Source organism: Ciona robusta, chromosome 10, assembly GCF_009617815.1.
Source record: "Ciona robusta chromosome 10, ASM961781v2".
NCBI classification, from domain to species: Eukaryota; Metazoa; Chordata; class Ascidiacea; order Phlebobranchia; family Cionidae; genus Ciona; species Ciona robusta.
Genome location: NC_143244.1, coordinates 7,798,126 through 7,823,153, shown reverse-complemented (window position 1 = coordinate 7,823,153; position 25,028 = coordinate 7,798,126). Strand labels below are relative to the sequence as shown.

Below are 25,028 nucleotides of genomic sequence, written 5' to 3'. Positions count from 1 at the left end.
ATATCAGACCAGCCTGGTGTAGTGGTAAATAACGACCAGTGGGTTTAATGAATGTAACTGGGTGCGGCTGATAATTTGGACAACCCATTAGTGACCACTGGGTTGACTTGGTAAAAAAAATATTTTTCAAACCGACTTAGTAAAATATGTTATTTTAAATCAGTACCATTACTTGTTTTAAGCAATATAACTGGAAAATTTTATTAAAAAAAATTCGTTTACATTATTTTACACAACATTTTTTTCAAATTTGCAAACCGAATTAGGTTAGAGACACCACTTTTCAACAGTGTGTTATAATGCACTTTATCAATATAATGTTAATTAATAAAAGTACATATCATTAATTATATAGTTTGAGAATACACGTGACTATGGTCACGTGGGTTGTGTCTACAACACGAGTTAATTTTATGCAGGGAAATACGACGTAAAACAGGTAAAGTTGGGTGTGGAAGATGGGAAATCTTTTTTTAGACCGTTGTTAAATGTTTAAAACACGAAATTATGTGCTGAAGGTGTCCCGTCTTCCCCACCCTACTATAATATTAAGCGGTGTAGAATATACAACCACAATAAGCAAGACACAATCAATATATTCGCAATAAATAATCAACGATGAAGCTTTGATTGCGCAACATGTTTACCCATTACTGGTTGTTGAATAACACGATAACATGTTAGGATTAAAAGTGTGTTTGCCTTCTAGAAAATTCGCGCTTTTACGCGAAAGATTATTGTTAACCGTATATATCCTCCAGATTATTATTTTTTATTTATCTTTTTAATTAATTGTTAGCGTAGATGTTATTATTAACGCTATACAGTGCAACGCACATTGAACGAATGTAAAGTATAAACATGTGTTTTTGGTATGAGCGGTTAAAACTCGCGAAAAATGGTCAAATTTGAACAAAGAGAAAATGCACGCTACTAATTCGACCCTTGTATATACGTTACATTCACCCATTTAAATATTAATTCATTCACCATCCAACTTATGCTAACTAAGTTACATTAGATTAGTTGAACATAATTGTGTAGTGGTATGAAACGATGTCGGGCGATAATTAAACATTCCGTGGGTGGTGCTGGTTGATCTTGGTGATTGGATCTGAAGGCCCAATCCGGTGTGCGTCTCCCATCCACTTCCTCTCAATGGATAACCACCAGGGGTCCAATCTCCATGATAACCAGGTTTCCCGTTGCTCTGTGTCACTGTATCAGTCTGTTGATAAATAACAGAACTTCTCAACTTGGGAAACTAAATTCTAGGCGCTAAAAGTTTACATTAAATTGAAAGTGAATTTTTCGAAATGATTTTGTAAATCGCTTTAATATGTGTTTCGTTAAAATATGAAAAAAAAACAACCATAAAGAACAAATGGATAATTGTATAGTTATGACAGAACTTCCACATTTTGGGTATATACCTGTTTTCGAGATTTATGTCGCGTGCACTGACAGCAGCTTTGGCTATTATGATGCAATGAATCCACATGTGAATCCTTACTATTACGTAACAAACATTTTGCTTGGTTGAGGAAAACATCGTAAATATAAAGCAGCGCTACTTCTGGTACATATTTAGGTTGTTTATTTCCGTTTAAAGGGTAAAGTATATTTGTTTTACACGCATCTGTGAGGAACGCGACGCCAAGTGTATTAGTGTAATGCCATATGTGTGTATTCCAGCCTTACCGTTGTGTTGTAACTTGAACCGAGCCAAATATCAACCCAAGGATTTGATCCGAATACGATGGTTTGTCGACAGTAGTTAAAAACCACGTCGTACATCGCTTTATCCACAATATCCACCAATCGACCGCCCATGTCAATGCAGTACTTCGATGCTGTGTTACGGTTCATGTTTCTTCTATCTACAGCATTAGGGAACCAAAGGATCAGATTCTGGTAACCTATTCCTTTACCTGTAAAAAGGAAATTCTGATTTTTTATAATATAAAAATTGATATTAAGCTAAATGAGATTGTTATCATTCGTGACATGCCATAGTTTTACATTCGTACCTATATACGAGAACCAATCCACAGTTATCAGCATCCTATCCCACCCTGTAGCTTGATCAACTCGCTCTATTTTAACTATAAAGCTGAGTTTCTTTATTTCAAGAATGGTCACGTTGAACTTGTGGGGCAAAGATGGGTTGGTCGGTCTTGCTGTTGCGTGAACGTAATCAGGAGCTTTGGGCATGCACATTCTGTAGGGAACCTCTAACTTGGAAGTTAAATATAGATCGATACTTCCCCTGCTGGTCAGCGGTCGATCTGTTGTTAAATTAATTTATAAAGTTTTTTTTTTCTAATTTAAACGAAAACAACTTACATGAATTAACTACGCTCATAACCTCTACAAGCAACACAAACCAAATGCACTTCATTATGACCAATAGTAATCGAAATAACCCCTACAGTGATCTGCGTTATGTTGAAGTATAGTTAATTGAAACAACTTGGCGATTAAGCGTATTTGAATAACAGACTGGTGATGCTAGATATTGGTGCGGTATATATCTCGTTTGTAAACTATTAATTAGACTCGATTTATATGAACCTCAGTTCGCTTGAGTATACTAAACAAAGTAAAGTTTAAACTGTTTAAACCTATAGTTCCGTGTTAACACGTACCATTGCGTGTGTCTATTTTACAGAACTTGATTGACGTAAAAGTTTATACCTCGAAATTTCCGATAATATGACGTACCACTTTCTAACTGCTGTGCTGAATCAATCAGGCAGGCTATACCTTCGAACCCTAATGTATTAATTAAATTGCGCAGATACAATTTTCAAAGAGTTACCTTGTATATGTTACTTTGTGGGTGATTATTTTTTGGGGATATTTTTTATGTATGGTTAATAATTTGGACAACCCATTAGTGACCACACTGGCGTTTAACGACTGTTGTTTTCCGGCCACGCGAGGATAGAGTAAGAAGCTACATACATACAGAATAAGCATTGACTTTCTGAATGACATCGTAGTTTTCTGAATATTTAATAGATCTGCGTTCTATCTTCTTTTCAAATACATTTTATTACTCCCCGTTATTTCGGTACTGTCCCGAATTAACGTAAAACCCCTGTTTTGAGAAGAGCTTATACGACTTTTAAAAGTTTCGTTGTCGAAATCAGTTTTCTGTTAACGTTGTTTCAATTGAAACAAGAAACAAACACCAGCACCAAACTATTTAATGTCGCACTAAGCGCAAAAAAACGAATATATAAGTTTTTTTAACACCTGTACAAATCTAAAATATCTTTGCAGCCGAAAAGTATTTCTAAAAACTTGTTGTAAAACTTTGGACTGCATTTAATGGCGTTAGGTTCCCCAGATGTTGTTACGCAAATCGTGTCCGTTCGGAAAGACACACAGTATATTAACTGGTTGAAAGGTAGGTATGTGGTAACTTGTAAGCTGGCACGAGGTGTATGAAACAGAACAGCCGTGTTATAACGACTGTCGTTGCCCGCCATGCGAGGATAAACAAGTTACATACGTGGTAACTTGTAAGCTGGCACGAGGTGTATCAAACAGAACAGCCGTGTTATAACGACTGTCGTTGCCCGCCATGTGAGGATAAATAAGTTACATACGTGGTAACTTGTAAGCTGGCACGAGGTGTATCAAACAGAACAGCCGTGTTATAACGACTGTCGTTGCCCGCCATGCGAGGATAAATAAGTTACATACGTGGTAACTTGTAAGCTGGCATGAGGTGTATCAAACAGAACAGCCGTGTTATAACGACTGTCGTTGCCCGCCATGCGAGGATAAACAAGTTACATACGTGGTAACTTGTAAGCGGGCACGAGGTGTATCAAACAGAACAGCCGTGTTATAACGACTGTCGTTGCCCCGCCATGCGAGGATAAATAAGTTACATATGTGGTAACTTGTAAGCTGGCATGAGGTGTATCAAACAGAACAGCCGTGTTATAACGACTGTTGTTGCCCCGCCATGCGAGGATAAATAAGTTACATATGTGGTAACTTGTAAGCTGGCACGAGGTGTATGAAACAGAACAGCCGTGTTATAGCGACTGCCATTGCCCCGCCATGCGAGGATAAATAAGTTAGATACGTGGTAACTTGTAAGCGGGCACGAGGTGTATGAAACAGAACACCCGTGTTATAACGACTGTCGTTCCCCCGCCATGCGAGGATAAATAAGTTACAAACGTGGTAACTCGTAAGCGGGGACGAGGTGTATGAAACAGAACACCCATGTTATAACGACTGTCGTTGCCCGCCATGCGAGGATAAATAAGTTACATACGTGGTAACTCGTAAGCGGACACGAGGTGTATGAAATAGAACACCCGTGTTATAACGACTGTCATTGCCCCGCCATGCGAAGATAAATAAGTTACAAAGGTGGTAACTCGTAAGCGGGGACGAGGTGTATGAAACAGAACACCTGTGTTTAACGACTGTTGTTTTTGCCCACGAGAGGATAAAGTAATAATTTACATATTATTTTTCCAGGTCTTGTGAATGAGAGTGCACATAATGTATTGGGTCCTAGATTGTCAACTGTATGCAGTGAAATCATCAATCATGTTTCTGAGTTTTTGTTTTACTTCTTAACAACTGGTGGTAACTTACAAACATTAGGGGAAGAATATACAGGCATGATCCAGGTGACTTTGATTACTATTGTGCTGTAAAAGACATGAGGTATTCCTTTAGCTCTAACCTGTAATTTTTACCAAATAAACTAAATCCGCCTAATTTAGTAGCTTTACTGAAACTAAGTTGGCAGATTTTAACTCCTAACTTCAGTAATGATTCTTGCACGGGATTTTAGTCAGCAAACTAAGCGTAAAAACGCACCAACAAAATTTCAGTCAGCCAATTAAAATATATATACTATATAGCTACCCTGATTGATTTGGTTTAGTCTGTAATGTACGAAAACACTGCCCCAAATGACCAGTAAAATTTGGGTGGCAGTAAAATGTTGGTCCTAAAATGTTCATTGCTTCTCACTGATACACTGTATAGTTTCAAACTTTGGGTTAACGTCCAAATTAAAGCTGCCACAAAGCTTCACTAAAGTAAAAAGACGGCAGCTTTTTGAACTGCCCTACTTAGTCAAGCAAGAGTATTTCTGACGTGTTTAAAATTCCAAAATATCAAACACAGGTTTAAAACCTTGTTCATTATAACACAACGTTATTCTTCAGGTTGATCACACAGAGAGACATACACCCTCTTTACTTAGAAGACTTGCTTTAATTTCTCTGTATTCAATTTCCCCATATCTTTTAAATAAAGTATCGCTTCAATTCATCAATTATTTAAACAAATATAAAAAAGTACAAATTATCACACAAGACACGAATCCTGAAATAACAAAGTTATTGAAACTCCTTGTCAGATTACATTTCTGCTTATTTTACATGAATGGTATTTATTATTCTATCCCGAAACATTTATTGGGTATAAAATATCTTAGCTATTCCCATCATAAGTCACAAACTGGCCAGAATTTTGCAAACCTTGGTAGATTATCTATGTTGGAAACCTTAATGTCTGTATGCCTGCTTATGTTTAACTGGTATAAGAAGAAACAGAATTTAAATCTAATTCCTGCAACTTCTAATTCAACTCATTCTAAAGCATTAACATCAACACAATGCTCATTTTGTCTTGATGACTGCCAAGCCTGCACAGTGACCATTTGTGGCCATCAGTTTTGTTGGAATTGTATTCATAGTTGGCTACAAACAGAAGCGAAATGCCCTTTCTGTAGAGAGAAAATATCTGCTTCTGGTTTAGTTGTGATTCAGAATAGTGTATAATGTAGTAGGGCCTACACTTCAGTCGAAAACTAATTTTTCATTCAGAAATCTGGAAAAGTGCGCCAATATGATAAATTGATAAAAGTACTGTTACTATTAATTTCATTCAAAAATATTTTCACATTTTGGTTGGGCTGCCTACTACAGTGATTCACAAGACCTTTTGAATGTTATTGTAAAAGTAAAATCATTTTATTTCATGCTTACAAAAGTTGTGTGAAATGTAGTTTCGGAAATTGGGTCGCCAAAATTTTGCAATTAAACTAGGTTTTAATAACTGTTATTTTGCTGCTAATTTCCTTCTCTTCATTGTTTTAATGAATTTGGTCTTCGCTGCTGTGATTAAAAAGAATAATAAATACTAAATAGTTATGTTGTATTAAATTGATTTATTAGATACAACCAAATAAATAAATTGTGTACATTAGAGTACACAGTATATTTATTGAATACAACCAAAAGATTAAATGCGTGCGATTTGTACCCAAAAAATAAATACAATTTGTACATGATAGTTGACAGTATGTGTGTTTTAATTTGCCTCTTCAAAATATGTCTTTGAACCATCCACACTTGGTTTGATCTGAAAGAAATATTACATGAAAAGTTGTAGCAGAATAATCAGACTAAATCAGTGTTCTGGGGTAAGATGGGACATGTTTTAATATAGTGGGCTGTGGTGAGATGGGGCATGTTTTTATTCTTATTTCTCACCCCATTTGGTAGTAAACAAAGAAAATTCAAAGAATTAAGAGAGTTGTTAAATGAAACAGAACACCCATGTTATAACAACTGTTGTTGCCCCGCCACGCAAGGATAAATAAGTTACATACATGGTAACTTGTAAGCGGACACGAGGTGTATACTTGTAAGCGGACACGAGGTGTATGAAACAGAACACTTGTGTTATAACGACTGTCGTTGCCCCGCCATGCGAGGATAAATAAGTTACATACGTGGTAACTTGTAAGCGGGCACGAGGTGTATGAAACAGAACATCCGTGTTATAACAACTGTCGTTGCCCCGCCATGCGAGGATAAATAAGTTACATTCATTCAACAATTCATACACTCGACTCCCATACACCCACGTACTTACAGTTTTTGATCCTGGTGTCCAACTAGCAGGGCACACCTCCCCATGTTTGTCAACAAACTGGAAAGCTTGAACCAACCTCAAAACTTCATCAACAGACCTTCCAACAGGCAAATCATTAACGCTCGCGTGCCTTATGGTGCCGGATGGATCAATTATGAACAACCCTCTGTAAGAAATGAATGGGATTTTTTTTTAAATTAAATTTAATTAAAAAAGCCCAAATTTAAGTGGTAAATTTGAAAAGTCCTTTTTGTAAAAAACTAAATAAAAATACTTTAAAATTAAGTTAAATCAAAGGAGTTTTGTATAGTTTATATAGAGGAAAAATCACTTTACTAAGTAATTTTAACTTTTATTAATGATGATAACTTTTTGTTGGTTTGGTCAAAAAAAGGTTCCACAGGGCAGCATGCTATGGTACCTGAGAATTAGACCAGAGTTGGTTCATTATCCCAACACCTACAACCCATTAGTGACCACTGGTTTGGAGCATTTATCGTCAAGTGTCTTGCCCAAATAAATTAACCCTATTTAGTATCAGTGTCTGGGATCGAACCCGGTACCCTTTGGTTACAGCACAAACACCTAACCACTAAGACACGATACCAAAACCATGGCCGATACACACACATACAAACAATACACAAACCTCAATGCAATCCCAGCATTCTCCAGCAACACCCCATAATCTCTTGATATATTTTTAGTAAGATCGGAAAGCAGGGGTATTTTCATTTCTCCAAGTCCCCCTTGTTTCCTAGGTGTATTTATCCACGCAAGATGGCTGAAGTGAGAGTCAACTGAGGCTCCTACAACCGCTGTGTCAAGTTTTTCAAACTCTGGACTTTTGTCGCTGAATGAGATGATTTCAGTGGGGCAAACAAAAGTGCTGGAAAAAGCTTGAGTTAGATCTAATCGTCAAAACTACAAACAAACTATTACAATAATGTTTGCCACATACAGATTGGCAAGTTTTGGTGCAAACATATAACTTTACTTATTTTATGATAACTGCCATCTTGCACAGCCTATTAGTGACTAATGCTGGCAACATCGGGCATCGAACCCGTACCCTCTGGTTACAAAACAAGTATTTTTATTCTAATACCTGTACAACGGCACTGTTGTATTATTTTATATTAATGGCACCAGTATGCTATTACTATAAAATAACATATATATATACTTTAACTCAGAGTTGAACGTTACCAAGAGGATAGGAAAATGTTTTACGAAAAATTACTATGAAAATTCGCGTTTTAATTGTTTCAATATGTAGTAAACAATTACACAGGTTTTGCGCGTTTTATAAACCATTTGCAATTACGCGCCAACAAGTTGAGACAATTCAAGCTGAAAGTTTACTCACAAATCAAGAGGGTAAAAGAAGAGAACCAAATATTTTCCCTTGTAATCTTCAAGTGATATTTCCTTGAATTTTCCTTCTACCACGGACATACCTTTGAATGGTGGAGCAGGCTGTGTTACCTGGGCAACCATGGATCTGCATGATGTTGAAATACTGGCTGAGTTTGGATTCCATTTTGAGATCCATGGGTTAAGACTGGACTGCAATGTCTGTAATTTATGGTTAATTAAGAAAAAACAGGCAAAAAGGACATTACAATTATAAATTTGGCACTAAAGAAGAATCCTCCCGTACATAGCAGAATAGGCTGGTGGAAAGTGTTAGGGGTTGGTGGTTAGCAAATAAGGTGGGGGGGGATTCTTTACAAGCACCATAAATTTAGTAAAATGTTTAGGCAGATGTATATTATACCAAGGTGTTGTAAAGTTAGTAAAGGATTTTATAAAGGTTTTTCAAAAAAACTTAAATTACATCTTTTCAATCACTTACATGTGTCCGTCGAAACCCGTGTACCAATCTATTAATAAACATGATGTAATAACTATTTGTATATTCTAATTAACAGAAGTCAAAACATTACAGAAAGAAATTCTGTTAGAATATAGAAAAGTGAATTTTCTTCGTTTCGTGTTGTTACTGCGCATGTATGACCATAGATACGTAAGGTATCTATGGTATGACTGCGCACTTGCGCTCTTGAGCACATAACATTGCACAACGCGCACACACAAGTTGCGCAGCGCGCACACCCAGAATTGCACACGTATAATAAGCATATGTAACATTTTATGGTTTCCAACGCATGCTCATATGAAGCACTTTGTATAAATAAAGTTTTTTGTACAGTTCCCCCATACATATATAGTTGTTGGTTAACTTAAAAAGCTTATAAAAAGCGGTAAAAATAAATACAACTCAGTCAATTACTTGTAACACGACGCATTTTAGGCAATTCTCCAAACCAGGTAGAAAAAAACAAACCTAAAACGGTAGCGTATACCAAAGTCACCCGATTCGACCCGTTGTTGGTTTACTTTGATAAAATGTCGAGCAACTTATTTGGGAAATGTAAAAATCCAGTATAACCCTCGGGAATTCCCCTGATTATAGTAGCAGATTGAGCTAAAGGTTTCTTATTAAATAATCGTCGCATAATATTTCCGGCAACGCATCGGGCAAGTGGGCGCAGTGAGTGTGGTACAGACGAAAAGCTCTAGCAGTTTTGATATTTTAAATGGCTGCAGTCTTAAGCTTTGCTTTTAATTTATGTTTAATATTTAGGTCACTGTAAAAAGGTTAATAATCACTTCTGTAAAACACGACCTAACTAAATCAATCTAACTGCTTCAAACCCACTGTTCATTTAGCTATTAGTGTTAATACTTAGTAAAAGCATGATAAAAATATAAACCCTTGATAGTTACTGACATTTAAAGTAAAACTGAATAATGTTGAAGACAACCCATTTGGAAAACTCGATGGACAACAATCTTACAACCACCGTTGATGCTGTGAATGGAATAAACGATGAAACAGTTGGTAAGGCATTCTTTAAATTACAATACAGCTAATGTGGATTTTTAAATGTTACCACAATTAATTATACATTAAAAATTTTTGGATGAAAAATTATCAAGGGCCAAACTTTTTTACGGAGTATTAAAATACTTTCTTAACAGTTTTGTTGGTTATAATAATTTGCCACAAAACAAATACTTATGTATTTATAAATATACATATATGTAGACCCGATATGTGTAATTTTGAAAGGCAAACCCTGGAATTTTGTGCTTGTTAATCAAAATATAAACATTACAACCAATAAGTTAGACTTGTTTCACAAAGGAACTTAAGTCTATAATCTTATTGACAACTTCAGCAATCGTTTTCCCGCCACGCGAGAATAAACCAATTTTCATTCATTAATAAGCAGAATTTAATTCTTAGCTCCCTAATAAAAACTCAAGGGGGTTAATCCACCAGTTAAAAACTATTATTAAACTTTCAATACATGCAGGATATGATTATGAATTCATCCCATCTTTGGACAACAAGTATATGTGCCCTATCTGTTTGTTGGCATTACGTGATCCTGTTCAAACAGAATGTGGGCATAGATTTTGCCATCTGTGTATATTACGCTGTATCAGGTAAAATCTATTTATTTTGATATCAACACTTTTTAAACCTTTAGTGTGTCTAATATTTCCCTTTACTGTTACTTCTTCTATTTCTATTCATTGTTTTATCACCAACAAGTTACATAAGTGGTAACTTGTAAGCTGGCACAAGGTGTATGAAACAGAACATAACTACTGTCGTTTTGTTATAACTACTGTCGTTTTTTGGCCACATGAGGATAAATTAGCTACATTCATTGCATTAAAAGGGAAATGGAGTCAGTTTATATATTTAATGAACATGTAGTCCTTTCCATCTTATGACATTGTATTATGTAACGGTCACGCCTTTGAATAGGTTTTTGACTTCTGTTTTATCCATAAGCGTGTTATAACGACTGTGGCTTTACCGATACTTCTACCGATAAACTACCCATTTTTACGCTGTTTGCCAGTTGTTTATTACTCTGACCTTCGTTACCGTAACCGGAGAAACAAAATAAAGTCATTTCTATTTCTAACAATGTTTTTATTTTATAGAAGCAAAGCCAGTTGCCCAGTTGACCAAATAACATTGTTTTCCAACCAACTTTTCCAAGATCGCTCAGCTCACAGGGAGGTTTTGGACTTGAAAGCAAAATGTCCCAACATTGGATGTGATTTGGTTGTGGAATTGCGCAATATTAAGGTGCATTGGTTTTGTTGTTACTTTGTTTTTGTTGGAATAATTAATTTACTCTGAAAAATTGACCCTAAAAGTTAAATATTAAGAAAAGCTGCTTTGACTGCAAAAAGTGCCTGTTGTGGGTTTGTTTGAGAGGTTACTGTTGTGCAAGAAGTTTGCTTAGTCAGAAATAATCTTGTGGGCTGGACTTAGAAGAACAGCTCGAAAAAGCTGCCCCTTTTACCCTATGGGAGCTTTGTGGCAGCTTTAATTTCCAGCCTCCCATAATTTTTAAGCCCTTTAATGTTCATTTATTTAACTTGTATTTTTTGGTGTAGAACCACATAGCAAAGTGCCCACATAGGAGAACACCATGCAAGAATGGCTGTGGTTTGGAGTTGTTAGAACAAGACTTGGTGCACCATGAGACAAGCCAGTGTCCAAATAGACCTGTGACTTGCCCAACATGCCAACAGGAATATGCTTTCTCTGCAGAAAAGGTGAGAAAATGATTTTATTCTTGTTTTAACCAGCAGTTGTTGAATGGGTCGTAGCACCTAGATAACAGGCCAACTATGTTAGTGTAATGGACCAACTCTGGCCTAAATCTTGTCTCCCATGGTGGGCCACACTCACCCATACCTCACCCATATAGAATAGAATGTGCATATACAATGTTGTGGTAATGGGCCAACTCTGACCTAAATCCCAGGTCCTATGACGTGCCTTGCTGTAGGACCTCACCTTAATAGAATGTGCATATACAATGTTGGGATAATAGGCCAACCCTGGCCTATGTCCCAGGATCCTTTTTGTAGGACCTCACCCATATAGAATATATCTGTAAAAGTTTAAACTGTGAACGTTGTGTCAAAATACATATGGTGTGAAACATGACACTCGTGTTATAACTCTGAGTTGCAACGCGTGGATAAATGATTGATAACAGGCAGAGTTGAATTAGGCGTTAGCAAGGCTTAATTTGCATATTAATTACAGCTATACAACACCCCATATGTGTAACGTTATCTGTATTTTAATTTAACAATAGAATCTAGACAGCATAGAAAATCAAACGTTGAATGCATACAAATCCTGCAAACCAAATGCTAAGAGCATTTAAATGCTAGACATTAATATTTAATCGTCGTGCCTTTAAATCACTTAAGAGTTGAAACACTCCCAGTTTTTGTAGGAAATTAATATTGACTCAACACACAATTAAAGCACAAATTTATAAAATTTTGCTTATATATGTATATATATATAGATATATTTTTATATTTTTTAAATGTAGTATTCTTATGCTTTAAGATTAAATACCAGGCCTATAAATTTACCTATTGTTTCAATATATATATTGTAGACATATGTGCTGAATCTGGAATGAAAAATTTATATATAATTATTTATAAAACCTGTGTTTAACAATTTGAATATCAAACACGTCAGAAATACTCTGAGAGCTTGACTAAGTAGGGCAGCTCAAAAATCTGCCTTTTTTACTTCAGGGAAGCTGTGTGGCAGCTTTAAATTTAATGTATATTATTAAACCTGTGTCTTTTTATGAAATATCAAACACTTGAATAAATAAGCTGTAACACTACCATTAACCTATAACCACAACTTAAGTCAGTTAACACATTCTCCACTATAGGAACACGAGGAAGAATGTAAACAATACGAACCTGTGCTATGTGAACATTGCAATCATGAAGTTAAAAGATATAAAGTCAGTTCCTACTTCTACATTTAAATAAGTTACTTTTTTCTTATTTTGCTAGCTAGATTCTATGATTCTACATGATGAATTTTGTTTTCATTAATTTACGAATGCAAAGGTTACCCAAAAGCAAATTTACTAAAAAAAAATTTTTTATAAAATTTTGACTTTTTTTTTCCAGAAACAAAAAGTAGCAACTTTAAAATTTAAAGTTTAATTTAATTAATCAAGGTTCAAAGTTGCTTAGGTTTCACTAATGCATCCTGTTGTATGGCGTTTAATGTAATGTAGAATAGATAATTATGGTATTTCGACTTTATAATTGTCACTATAATGGTCAATTAAGTTTAAGTAACAGGAAAGGAGTTATAACATATGTCAACGGTAATATGACAACTGATACACCAATTATATAGTGTAGAAAGTTAATGAAATGTCCATTGAATGGCTTTTGTGTCTGTGATTAAACTATATGTACTACAAAGAGGTAATAAGCCAACTTAGGCCTAAATTCCATGGCGTGACCTCACAAATACAAAATATGTATTTCAAATCCTAAATAGGATTTTTGACTTTTCTTTAATTACAACAGCAAATATGCCTCTTAAATCAAATATATAACGCTAATTGGATGTAACACATTTTATTCAATAAGTGTTAACTTTTTATATTTATAGTAATATATATGCCCATTTAACTGTTACTCCCCATTTGTTGTTTTACTGTTAAATAAAAACATAATCAACAAATATGGTATTCATGTGCTAACGTTATCCCACTTTACCCCACAGTACTATATATTATGTATATATGTATAAACTGTTTATTTACATTGTTATATGTTACAGTTAAAACAACACATGAGCAGTGAATGCCCGCAAGCTCCAATTAAATGTGTGTTTGATAAAGTAGGATGCCATCAACAGGTACATAATATATATATATGTGTATGTATATGTTTGTATGTTAAATGTATATAATATATGTATGGACAACTGTTCAAGCATATGTAATGTACAGAGAATCTCACATATACATATATATGTATATATATATACATTTTATTAAATTACAGCAAAAATCAAATGTAATGGGTAAAATGTTAAAAACTTGCAGATCAACCAGATAATGTTTGAAATATATCTCTTATGTTATTAATATAAGAGACTTAGATAAGCATTGGAAACTGTATACGCATATGCAGCTTATCAGTCATATTATGCTAATTATTTGTGATTGTTTACACAAAACTAGTAAAGTCATAATACATCGTACAATAACAATTAACTAGTTATATGCCAAACAAAGATAAAAACTCAAAATTAACAATTTCTTATCTTAACCTTCAAAACACCCCAACCCCTACAAAAATTACAAAACATATTTTTTATTTATCTTTTGGATAATAGAAAAAAGATAAGATTAATTAAAACAAGAATTGTAACCGAAAACCGCTTAACTTAATATTGTCTACTTAGAGTTGTCTGTTTCAACTGGGTGTTGGGTTTAAGTCGCAGTTTTATTCAATATTTTAATCTGCTTTTCATAAGCGTGTTTTATCGACTGTTTTTTTACTGTTAATTTCCTCTCTTCGTTGTTTTAATAATTTCATTTTCCTGCTATATTTGAAGAGATAAATAAAAAAAACTGTGTCATTTATAATAATATTTTGCCAGGGTGCTAACTTTCGGGTTATGGACATTTTTTTTGAATGTTTTGTAAAACACAATTTAAAACATTGGTGAAAATATTCGCAGTACCCCCGTCACGACATCAAGACACATATGGAGAATACAACTCAAATTCACCTCCAATATTTACTAAGTTTTATCATGAATTTACAAAAACAAAACGACGAGCTTCAAGAAAGCTTAAAAGTTGCCAAATTAAAACTCGACAAAACAACAGCAAAGGAGAATGAATCTACGGTAATATTTATATGTATTGCATTATTTGGTGGTATCTATTTTAAAAGATGCTGTTTTTATGTTTTTATTAGAAGTAATATTTATTATATTATGTTATGTTATAAGGTTCTCCGCTAATATTTACTTTATACTATTGGATGTTTATTTATACATGGTGGTTTCATACACCTTGTGTTTACGAGTTACCAAGTGTGCAACTTTGTGGCTGATTGTTGTTTTTAATTGTTTTGCTTTAATGTATGGCTGACAATTTAGACAATCTATTGTTGACAATTGGGTTCTAGCAATCTTTTGGAAACTAAAAGTTTGAAAATTTCTGTTTAAAAATGTTTTGCTGCAATTAAATTAATGAACTAAAATAATATTTCAAACCCTTTAGACCGTTATTGTAAAAGTTGGATCATTTTATTGAATGCTTACAAAAGTTATGTGGAATGTAATTTCAAAAGTTGGGTCGGTGAAGTTTTGGTATTAATTTATGTTTAAAAATTGCTGCAAAAATGTTGAACTAATTTAATAAATATTTACGTAAATAATTTATACTTTCTTCTACCTAGGACGCCACTGTTTCTGATCGCCTTAGATTTGAATCCGTCAATATTTCCGATGGAAACATTTATTCCCCCAATCATGAAGCTGCTTCAGGTGTGGATTAATAAGTTACCAATTATTTGGGAAATATTGAACAATTTCATGTTAAATTTAGCATAAAAAGTCCATTTGTGGATAAAAAATGTAAAATAAAACATGTGAACGTCCATTTTTAAATAAAAATTTACTTTTTAAATTGTATATCTAAATATATCTAAAACAAACAAGTGAAATTTTGAACAAAAGGTCAAATTTGGAAAAAAAGTTTTTACCGAAAAATTTAAATTTAAAAACCTTGATTTAGAAAACGATGAAATTGATGAAATTGACCGGATCAAAGTTGAGAACAAACGAAGGGAAGAAGCAATGGTTTCGTCAGCATCGTCGTCCAGTGCTTCATCTCCACTAGTGGGGGCGACAGGGGAACCACTGAACAACCATCTCCATCTAACGATGATGGTGAACAAACAAACGGACCAGGACGGGAAAATTGTCAGGTGGGTGGACAAGTTTTGTCCGAGAAAATGTTACCTACAAGTAATTGTGTATACTGGTATTGTATTAGTTTAATTATTAATAACTTTGTTGTCGTCTTAGATCTATTACCGCTTTTTCAAATCATATTTTAGCTTGTATTATAAAACCTGTGCTTGGCAATCAAACAAGTCAGAAATACTCCGAGAGATTGATTAAGTAGGGAAGCTCGAAAAAGCTGCGTCTTTTACTTTAAGAAAGCTTTGTGGCAGCTTTAGCTTGTATGAAGATTTATTTAATTTGCTACCTGATTATGTTTGAGTCTGCTTCCATATTTTTTCTCAACAGCTTTAGTTTCCAGCTTTCCTTTAAATTACTTCCTCCCTATCTCTATATGCCTGATCCTATTTCCATATTTTCTCACACATTTACTACAATAAAGTCCTCGTTATTTGATTATTGTTGATAAGTTTGTAAACTGAAACTACTAAGCTGTATTCCTGTCAAGTAATGGGGCAAATATTAAGTTTAAGCAAGATATATCATGGATGGTTACTTTATGTAAGTGGTTGTCTATCGGGATTATCTCTAATGACAGTCGTTAAAACACAGGTGTTCTGTTTCATACACCTTGTGCCCGCTTACAAGTTACCACGTATGTAACTTTGTGGGTGATTGTTTTTCCGTATAATAATTTGAACAACCCATTAATAATCACTGGGTTGAAGCAATTGCCGTTAAGTGTCTTGCCCAAGGACACATACGCCTACAATCAGTGGTGCAGCCAGGGGGGGGGGCTTTTAAACCCCCAAAAAAAGTTATTTAAAAAAATTTTTTAAAAAATGTTTTTGAAAAATTTTTTGATTAAAACACCCCCCTTATTTTTTTTCTGGCTGCCCACAATAGTAGCAGCACCAAGCTTTAAACCCAGTATCCTTAGGTTAGCAATCTAACCACAGTACCACAACCCCAACCCTTTATCTTTCTAATTCATCGCCAGACTTGACCACCACGTGCGTGAACTGATGGCGAAGATGGAAACGCAAATATTACAAATCAAAGATATTCAAAACAGACTGACTGGGATGGAACAAAGGATTGATAACCAGGAGTTGAGGTATGAATGAGCAGTCTATACAGTATATACTGTATGTATATACTGTATATGTATGTATATGTATATATATATATATATGTGTGTATATATGTGTGTATATATGTGTGTGTATATGTGTATGTGTTGTATATAAATGATTACATACAATATTTAAAGTTAGGCTAGAAAGTTGAGAGCCCGGAAATGTTTTGCGAATATTTGAATAAAAAATACATAATTTGAACCCGGAATTAACATTTCATTTAGTGTGGTACTCAATTATATATTACAGATATATAGGTCTATGTATATATAATATATGTATGTTTTAGAGGGTTTTATATATATAGATATGTATGTATATTATATATTACAGATGCTGCAATGGATTATATTATTGGAAAATTAAAGATTACGCACAATTACGCAGAGCAGCGTGTCTCGGTGAAATGCCAGTCTTACACAGGTATGTGAACTTTATAATTAATTTGGGAACTGCTTTATAAGAAAACAACATTGGCATAAAGCTTATTGGAAAATAACTGTTCAAAGTTTGTTTTTTTAGCTTTAAAAGATTTTGTTTTTAAACTAAAACACACCAAATATTTTAATTATTATTACCGATTTATTTTTGGTATTAACAAAAAATCTTTTAAAGTTTATGTGTTGTTGTAAACTTTAAAACATTTTGTTTTTTGTTGTTTATTTAAACTTAAACGCACGACCACTCCAGCCCAGGTTTCTACACAAGTCCCCAAGGTTATAGGATGTGTATCCGTGCCAACCTTGACGGGGTGGAAAGCGCACAAGGAACCCATCTTTCCTTATTTGTTCATCTCATGAAAGGAGATTTTGATGATGTGTTACCTTGGCCTTTCTGTGGTTCAATCACACTCACTGTTATAAACCAGGTAATGAGGTTTTTGATTTTAACAAAACAGATTGATTAAATGAATGTAACTTATTTATCCTTGCATGGCGTGGCAACAACAGTCGTTATTTTACAGGTGTTACTTTACTTTACAAATCAAACGCTTATTACTTCGTTACTGGTTTTTTTAAATTAAATAAAACGTTTTTCCAGAAAGACACGCATTACTACAGCGTTTCTAAATAACAAAATACATTTTCCAGAAAGAGTTGCCATCACAGCGGGCGCACGTGTCTGAAATGTTGGAATCGCGAGCCAACTTAATGGCTTTCCAGCGTCCTATAACCGAGCGCAACCAGAAGGGATACGGCTACATAGACTTCTTGCCACTTAATTTAATCGAAACTGAAGGATTTATTAAATCAGACACGCTTGTTATAAAAGCTCAGGTCCACGTTTATGAACTTTCTCTTCAATAAAACTAAAACTTGCAAAATTTTATTTTTATCTGAATTTTATTTTTTATTTGAGAGAATTATAATTATGTCAGTTTCATTTAAATACATTATCTCCTCCTGTAATTTTTGTATGTCTGCCAAAACTTTACAACTTAATAAAACAAACTGTTAACAAACTTTTGAACTTATGCTGTGCATCTTGAATGTAGACGGGGCTTTATAGTTTTAGTTCAATTATTATTTCACCTATTATCTGGTTGATCTGAACGTTATCAACATTTCATCCATTACTGTCCTTTGTTGATTGGACCGTTAATGGCGTCTCACCTGTTATATTTCTTTTACTCATTTTCCTGGCCAGATTTTTGAACTATTTTTAAACAACCTATAACTATATCATTGTAACGCGTCTACAATAGTGTTTATTTATGTTTATTGTTTTTTCCTCCAGTGTTTAATGTCCACGCAGTTTCATTCCCGTTACACAATGTAATATACCAGCAAGTATAACCGTGGGCAGAAGTCATGTTGTTATAAATCTATAAATAATATGATGTTTCAATCTGTTTGTGCATTAAGTTTATTACAAGTTGCCATCTATTGTTGCTTTATTTGTTGTTATCATGCGATTATACTTTGTTTGTAAAACCTGTTTAGACTCAGTTTTCCATCACCACAGTAAACTGGCTTGCCATTTAAAAATACCAACTGTATTTCTGTGCTACGTTTTGTGATAAATATATACTGATAACCACAATTTAGTGCTTCTCAACCCCTCGGTCACCATTTGATTTGGGTGGGTCGCCTACTACAGTGGATCATAAACCATACAAAAGTTATCTAAAATGTAGTTTCGGAAATTATTGTTAAATCACATTCCCAAACTTTCTGCTCACAGGTGTTTTATCCTCCTATAATTTTCTGAGCCCTTCACCGTTAATAGTATAATACATAAAGTACTTTGAGTAAAATTGGTAAACTCTCGGCGACTCCTGAAGTTTGTTCTGCTGGTTTTTTGGCTAAATCGTTATTCATATTGTATGCTTACGAAAAAATGTTTGAAATCTACTTTAAAAAATTCCATTGCCAAAGCTTTGCTATTAATTTACGGATAATACTTGGGTCTTTGCAGAAGGTTGAGAAGCACTTAATAAATAACAGCATTACCGCCACCATACACTGTCATGTACAAGCTTAACAATATGTACTATGACCAACACTAGCATGGTCTATGTATATGAATGCATTGTTCTTACCTTGGTAAGGATAAGACCCAACCCAACACTGTGCACGTTTCCCTTCCACAAATATACTTGGAGAAATTGTATTGCCAAATACATTCTGTCAGCATAATTGCAATGGTTATTTTAGGGAGAATATTGTTGATTTTACCATGATCGGTATATTTGACCTTGAAATTCAAAAGATCTTATTAAAACTCAATCAATATACGTCAGGTTTTAGAGAAAGGCAAGTCATCATTTCTAGGGTGTAAGCCAGAGTTGGCTTATTATCTGTTAAAAACCATAGTTTGAAATTTTACAAGTGTGAGGTTCTATTTGCAATAACATCTCAACACAAAGCATGTCATGGGGCCAGGGTTTTAGTTTCCCTTTACCCCAATACATTTACTTCAGCCCTTACTTGTAAGCGGGCATGAGGTGTATAAAACAGAACACCTGTGTTATAACGACTGTCGTTTTCCGCCACGCCAAAATAAATAAGATAAACCATTCATTACACAAAAAGCTGCTAAGTGCTAATAATAATATTATCCCACATCAAAAATGTGATGAATACATGACAGCTTAAAAAACTCTGTCTTACTTCAAACTTCTCTGAATATTGATATCTTTCAATGAACCAATAATTTAATTCAATGTTCTATAATTTAAACTTTAAATTGAGCAAAATTGTTTAGACAACATGTTTAAACAATACAATGTATAGTCAGTACAAAGGCAGTTAAAGTGAAAACTTGAAAATGTGCTTTGAAATTACTTAAATTAATTTTGCAACACAGTGTTTCTAAACCTTTTTTTTGGTATAACACAAAAATTAAACATAAATTAATAACAAAACTTTGGCGATCTAATTTCCGAAACTACATTTCACACAACTGTTGTAAGCATTCATTAAAATGATTTTACTTTTACAATAACATTCAAAAGGGTTTGTGAACCACTGTAGTAGGCGACCCAACCAAATCAAATGGTGATCCAGTGGTTAAGTTGCACTGTTGCACACCATGTATTGCACTTCATACACAATAATTTAAACACTAAAGTAGAAGTAAAAACAATTGTACTATTCAGTCAGAGGCGTATCTAGGAATATACATTTTGAGGTGCAACTCCATTTTGTTAGAAATATAGTTGTTTCTATAAACAAATGATGAATTAGAAATATATATATTGTTAATGTGTCGATAGTTTGTTCGTATCCACAATTTACATTGGGGACCAACTCTATTTTGAAACATTTGTTTACATGAAACACGAAACCCAGATGTGCTGCAAATTTCATGTTCTCTACAAACAGGAGGGCCCAGGGTACAGACATAGGCAGCAAATTGTTTAAAACACAGGGGAGTATGGATAGTTATGCGCACATTCCTATGAAACAAATATGGTTGCTATGTTTACTGATTAAAGCAGTGCAGAAAATTCTAGGGTTGGCCTGCCTACCCTGCCACCCCAGGTTTGTCGCCTAAAGGTCTAGGCCCTTCCTGTATCAATATAAAATGGTGTATGATTTTTCACGGAAATGGGGAGGTCCAGTCCCCCATATACCCCCTGAATACGCCCCTGCAGTCAATACATGGCACAAATATAAGTTGTATTATCTCCTAACAGAAGTAAATATCTCATCCTCACTCCCACTATCAGATGGTCCAACGTTTGGTAATAATTTCATTTCCAACGAAGCGTCAACTTTATCCTTGGTACCTGCGTTAACGGTTCAGATAAATTATTGTTACTTTTTTGACACTAATTAGAACAATTTTCTTTCTTTTTATACCATGAGAACACACATAGTTACCTGCTGTTACTTTGAGGTAAACATGCAAACATATCCCAAGCAAACATACAATGAACCCACCCCAGTTTAAAGGGGTAAGATGGTCTCCGTTATACGTGGTTGCCAACAATAATGTCATGATTTCCTGGAAATGAAACTTATTTATCCACTGAGTTGTAACATGGGTGCCACATTACACGCCATATGGGGTGGCTTAACTGCACCTTATGCCTGCTTTCAGTTTCTATTGTATGAGGGTGAGGGCCTACAGTCCTACAGTGAGGCATGCCAAGGATCTGGCATGCCTCACTCAGAGTTGGCCTATCACCTCTACACTAAAGGTTGTACAACCCATAAGTTATGCAATCCACTGCATTGGAACAATCATTGTTAGGTTCTTGCTCAAGGTCACTTATACCCACAATAGCAACATCGAGCATTAAACCCGGTATCCTTTGGTTATGAGAAATCACCCAACCACTAAGCCACGTAACAGGACCACTTACGAGTTACTAATATACAACTTCGTGGGCAAAACTTTTGCAACAACAGTCTAAGAAATATGCACAGATATTTGGGTAAGCTTTGTGAACCACGGTAGTAGGCGACCAAACCAAATCAAATGGTGACCCAGGGGTTGAGAAGGATTGGTATAATTAAACATACTTACTTTTAAAATACCTGATACAGAAAGTGTAAGTGATGACGTATTGCACAACAATAAATACTCAGAGCAACTCAGCATGAACGCGATGGCACCTCCGCATAATATCATTGTAACTGATAACGCAATGTCAGAGAACGTTTTGCCACCAAAAATATGACCCGAGAGAAAAAAAGATAAACCTAGAAAAATAAATATCTATAAATAAATAATTATATGAATTACTGGAAATGAGTTTTTTATCTAAAGTGGCAGAGCAGACTGGATGCTTATATAATATAAAACCTATAAATAAATCACTAAATAAATGATCATATAAACATTATATAAATTACTGAAATACACCTTGTACCCGCTTACAAGTTATGTATCATATAACTTTGTGACTGACCATTTTTGTTTTTTGTAACAACAGTTTGCGACTTCAATATTTAATACAATTGTAAAACAAAGTTTTAAAAACTACAAACAGATCAATAAAATAATTTCAACCTTTTTGGTATGAAGCTAAGAAAGCGAATAAGAAATATGAGATATTATGTGCTAAACGTGTCCCATGTTACCCCACAGTTTTATAAATACCTTCTTGGTATAAAGCTAAAGGAAACAGAGCAATAAACATGGTTGGTTGAAGATGGTAAAGCAAATCAATTGGGTTTCCTAAACCTGCAACACAAAAGCTTAACTTTATAATTTATTTGTTCCTGTTCTGATGTTACCTGGCACTATTTACACAAAATTTTATAATTTATTATTTTTTTCATTGGTGTTTTTACTTGATTACTGTTTCTCTAAAGTAAAAGACGGCAGCTTTTTGTTGCCCTACTAAGTTCAGCTCTCAGAGTGTTTAAAAAAAAACACCATTTGCATTCCTGAATTAAGAAAAAAATCACTAAAATTAATAAAACTACAACAAAATTACTGAAATTATCAAAACTTTTACCTAGTTCTTTCTTTTGTGTAAGAACTTGACTTAATGTCCACCTGATTCCACCAATAAATGAAGCCGATAACACGAGGATGAATCCTTCAAGATTAAACTGGGTTGATTCAAACACAAACATGAACAAACCTGATGAAATGAGAAGAACGACAAACACAAGAGAAAATCTCTGAGAATAAAATGAACTGTTAGAGCTGTGTTTAACAAGGTGATGACACTAACCCATACAGAATAGAATGTGCATATACAATGTTGGGGTAATGAGTCACCTCTGGTCTAAATCCCAAATCCCATGTAGAATGTGCATATACAATGTTGGATAATAGGCCAATTTTGGCCTAAATCCCAGGTCCCATGGCGTGCCAAAAGTTGCACTCAAGGAGGCCACAAAAACATAATATTAATCACCCACAAAGTTACATAAAGGGTAACTCAGTTACATTTTTCATCCATTCATTTAATCAACAACTTACAGGTTTTTCAATCCGCAAAAGAATAGAAAATCCAAGAATGAAAATGATTGCTGACGATTTGACCATCGTATATCTGCAGCAAAAGGACATATTATTAATATATCGTATTCATATCTGTATATATTATATATTATATATATATATATATATAGTAGGTTGGGAAAAGATAGGTGGTTACCTTTCCATTTTGTAGTAAACAATAAATGTTGACAGAATTATATAACCTTGTCCTTATCCATACGACTGTAAAAGAGCGTTCGACTGTGTGTTCTTTGTTTAACAGACGATTGTGAAATATAGGATAGTATGTGCTAATGGTATCCATCAGAATTATATATTTAAGATTTGTAAGATTTGCAACTTACAGAGAAACGGTGATAAAAACGAAACTCCAGTTTGATAATCCAATATCTAAGGCACTTGCAACACCTGTAGATGGAAAATATGATTAAAGTTTTTGCACTACATAGCCTATATATTATAACAGCAAGTGAGGTCCATGCGTAGCACCCCACGGTGTTGGGGTAATTAGCCAACTCTAGCGTGTCATGCTATAGAACCTCACCCATATAATATAGAGTAGAAAGATTCACACGCATGTAAAGGTGAGCAAGTAGTGTATGAAGCAACTACAACTGTTGCACAATAAAATAAGACACTCGTGTTTTATTAAAAAACTCTACCACTGGTACAATGCATAAGCACTGGTGAAAGCTGTTGCACAATAAGACAGCCATGTTATCACTAAAAAATGCAACTTGTACAATAACATAAGCGTTGATAAAACAAAAAAAACAACATTTAGAAATACAATGTCTACCTGTTAAGAAAACTTTACTTGCATATGTTTTCCAATCTAATGTTGGGGAATTTTCTCGGCAAACTCGAAACACATTTCGTAGAATTTCAGACAAAATGAAAATTGTAAGGAAATGGATGCATGTTGTCATCAAAGGGTAATGGAATCTCTGCAAAGTAAAAGATAATTTGAAGGTTTATGGGTCAACAATAAAATTGATTTAACGCACAACGGAGCAACGACATTCATTAAAACACGGGTGTTCTGTTTCATACACATCGTGCTCGCTTCTGAGTTACCACGTATGTAACATATTTATCCTCTCATGGGGGAAAACGACATTCATTATAACACAGGTGTTTCATTCATACACCTGGTGCACGCTTGCAGGTCAGAAGTTACAAAGTATGTAACTTTGTGGGTGATTGTTTTTGGTGTTTTTAATAATACATATAACAGAAACAATAATAAATACCTTAAACATCCATTTATTATAAAACGTGAGACCGATTGAGAAAACATAATATACTGACACAAGACAGATTGTTTTAACAGCAGTTGCTAGAATACCGGTCCCACAAACGGTAGTTTTCGTTTTTGCATCAGTACGCATTTAATTCAACACATGCCACTGTAAAAAAACGAATTCTATTGTTTTGTACCTAAATTGAATAAAATTTATTATTGCGAACTTACATTTGTGTATTTAAATCCTTCTTATTATTATCTAACGTGTATACAAGTTATACAACAACTTTCAAAAGTTTAAATTAACTTTCAATCAGCTGACATACCACAAGTACTACAACGTCACTAAACGTGCACGTAGTTTATAAAAGGTTGGAAACCAAATATTTCTACAGAGAAATTATTATAGATTTAACTGGTAAGAATTTTAAAAAAGTAA

General features: G+C 34.3%; 5 protein-coding genes across 7 annotated transcripts; 2 read left to right on the top strand and 3 right to left on the bottom strand.

The window, feature by feature from the left end:
* Positions 1-751: 751 nt before the first annotated feature.
* LOC149730409 (uncharacterized) lies at positions 752-2,459 on the bottom strand. The gene is made up of 4 exons (XM_089886047.1): positions 2,347-2,459; positions 2,031-2,288; positions 1,702-1,931; positions 752-1,228 (listed from the first exon to the last, which is right to left on the bottom strand). Exons 1-4 carry the CDS (start codon positions 2,399-2,401, stop codon positions 1,013-1,015), a joined length of 759 nt encoding a protein of 252 aa, XP_089742173.1. The 5' UTR covers positions 2,402-2,459; the 3' UTR covers positions 752-1,012.
* Positions 2,460-3,129: 670 nt separating this feature from the next.
* On the top strand, positions 3,130-6,200 carry LOC149730408 (peroxisome biogenesis factor 10-like). Its single transcript, XM_089886041.1, has 3 exons — positions 3,130-3,415; positions 4,510-4,664; positions 5,211-6,200. Exons 1-3 carry the CDS (start codon positions 3,337-3,339, stop codon positions 5,826-5,828), a joined length of 852 nt encoding a protein of 283 aa, XP_089742167.1. The 5' UTR covers positions 3,130-3,336; the 3' UTR covers positions 5,829-6,200.
* Positions 5,990-8,958, bottom strand: LOC149730407 (peroxiredoxin-like). 2 transcript variants are annotated; one of them, XM_089886051.1, is made up of 6 exons: positions 8,786-8,958; positions 8,297-8,505; positions 7,577-7,816; positions 6,928-7,093; positions 6,337-6,411; positions 5,990-6,164 (listed from the first exon to the last, which is right to left on the bottom strand). In XM_089886051.1, the coding sequence occupies exons 1-5, from the start codon at positions 8,825-8,827 to the stop codon at positions 6,361-6,363; spliced, it is 708 nt and encodes a 235-aa protein (XP_089742177.1). In that variant the 5' UTR covers positions 8,828-8,958; the 3' UTR covers positions 5,990-6,164; positions 6,337-6,360. The 2 variants fall into 2 exon arrangements, with proteins under 2 accessions (XP_089742177.1, XP_089742176.1); XM_089886050.1 differs by lacking the exon at positions 5,990-6,164 and having other exon boundaries at positions 6,198-6,411.
* A 55-nt stretch (positions 8,959-9,013) lies between these two features.
* LOC149730406 (TNF receptor-associated factor 6-like) lies at positions 9,014-20,803 on the top strand. Its single transcript, XM_089886011.1, has 13 exons — positions 9,014-9,835; positions 10,314-10,446; positions 10,957-11,104; positions 11,419-11,580; positions 12,738-12,812; positions 13,652-13,729; positions 14,561-14,731; positions 15,289-15,376; positions 15,627-15,819; positions 16,797-16,913; positions 17,269-17,358; positions 17,626-17,803; positions 18,027-20,803. The coding sequence occupies exons 1-13, from the start codon at positions 9,745-9,747 to the stop codon at positions 18,240-18,242; spliced, it is 1,740 nt and encodes a 579-aa protein (XP_089742137.1). The 5' UTR covers positions 9,014-9,744; the 3' UTR covers positions 18,243-20,803.
* LOC149730405 (solute carrier family 35 member H1-like) lies at positions 18,595-24,818 on the bottom strand. 2 transcript variants are annotated; one of them, XR_016385794.1, is made up of 9 exons: positions 24,597-24,818; positions 24,143-24,290; positions 23,688-23,751; positions 23,323-23,395; positions 22,850-23,018; positions 22,489-22,572; positions 21,924-22,088; positions 21,264-21,387; positions 18,595-21,169 (listed from the first exon to the last, which is right to left on the bottom strand). XR_016385794.1 is itself a non-coding variant. In XM_089886037.1 (9 exons), the coding sequence occupies exons 1-9, from the start codon at positions 24,732-24,734 to the stop codon at positions 21,063-21,065; spliced, it is 1,083 nt and encodes a 360-aa protein (XP_089742163.1). In that variant the 5' UTR covers positions 24,735-24,817; the 3' UTR covers positions 18,595-21,062. The 2 variants fall into 2 exon arrangements, 1 of the variants encoding a protein (XP_089742163.1); XM_089886037.1 differs by having other exon boundaries at positions 21,913-22,088; positions 24,597-24,817.
* Between the last annotated feature and the right edge of the window lie 210 nt (positions 24,819-25,028).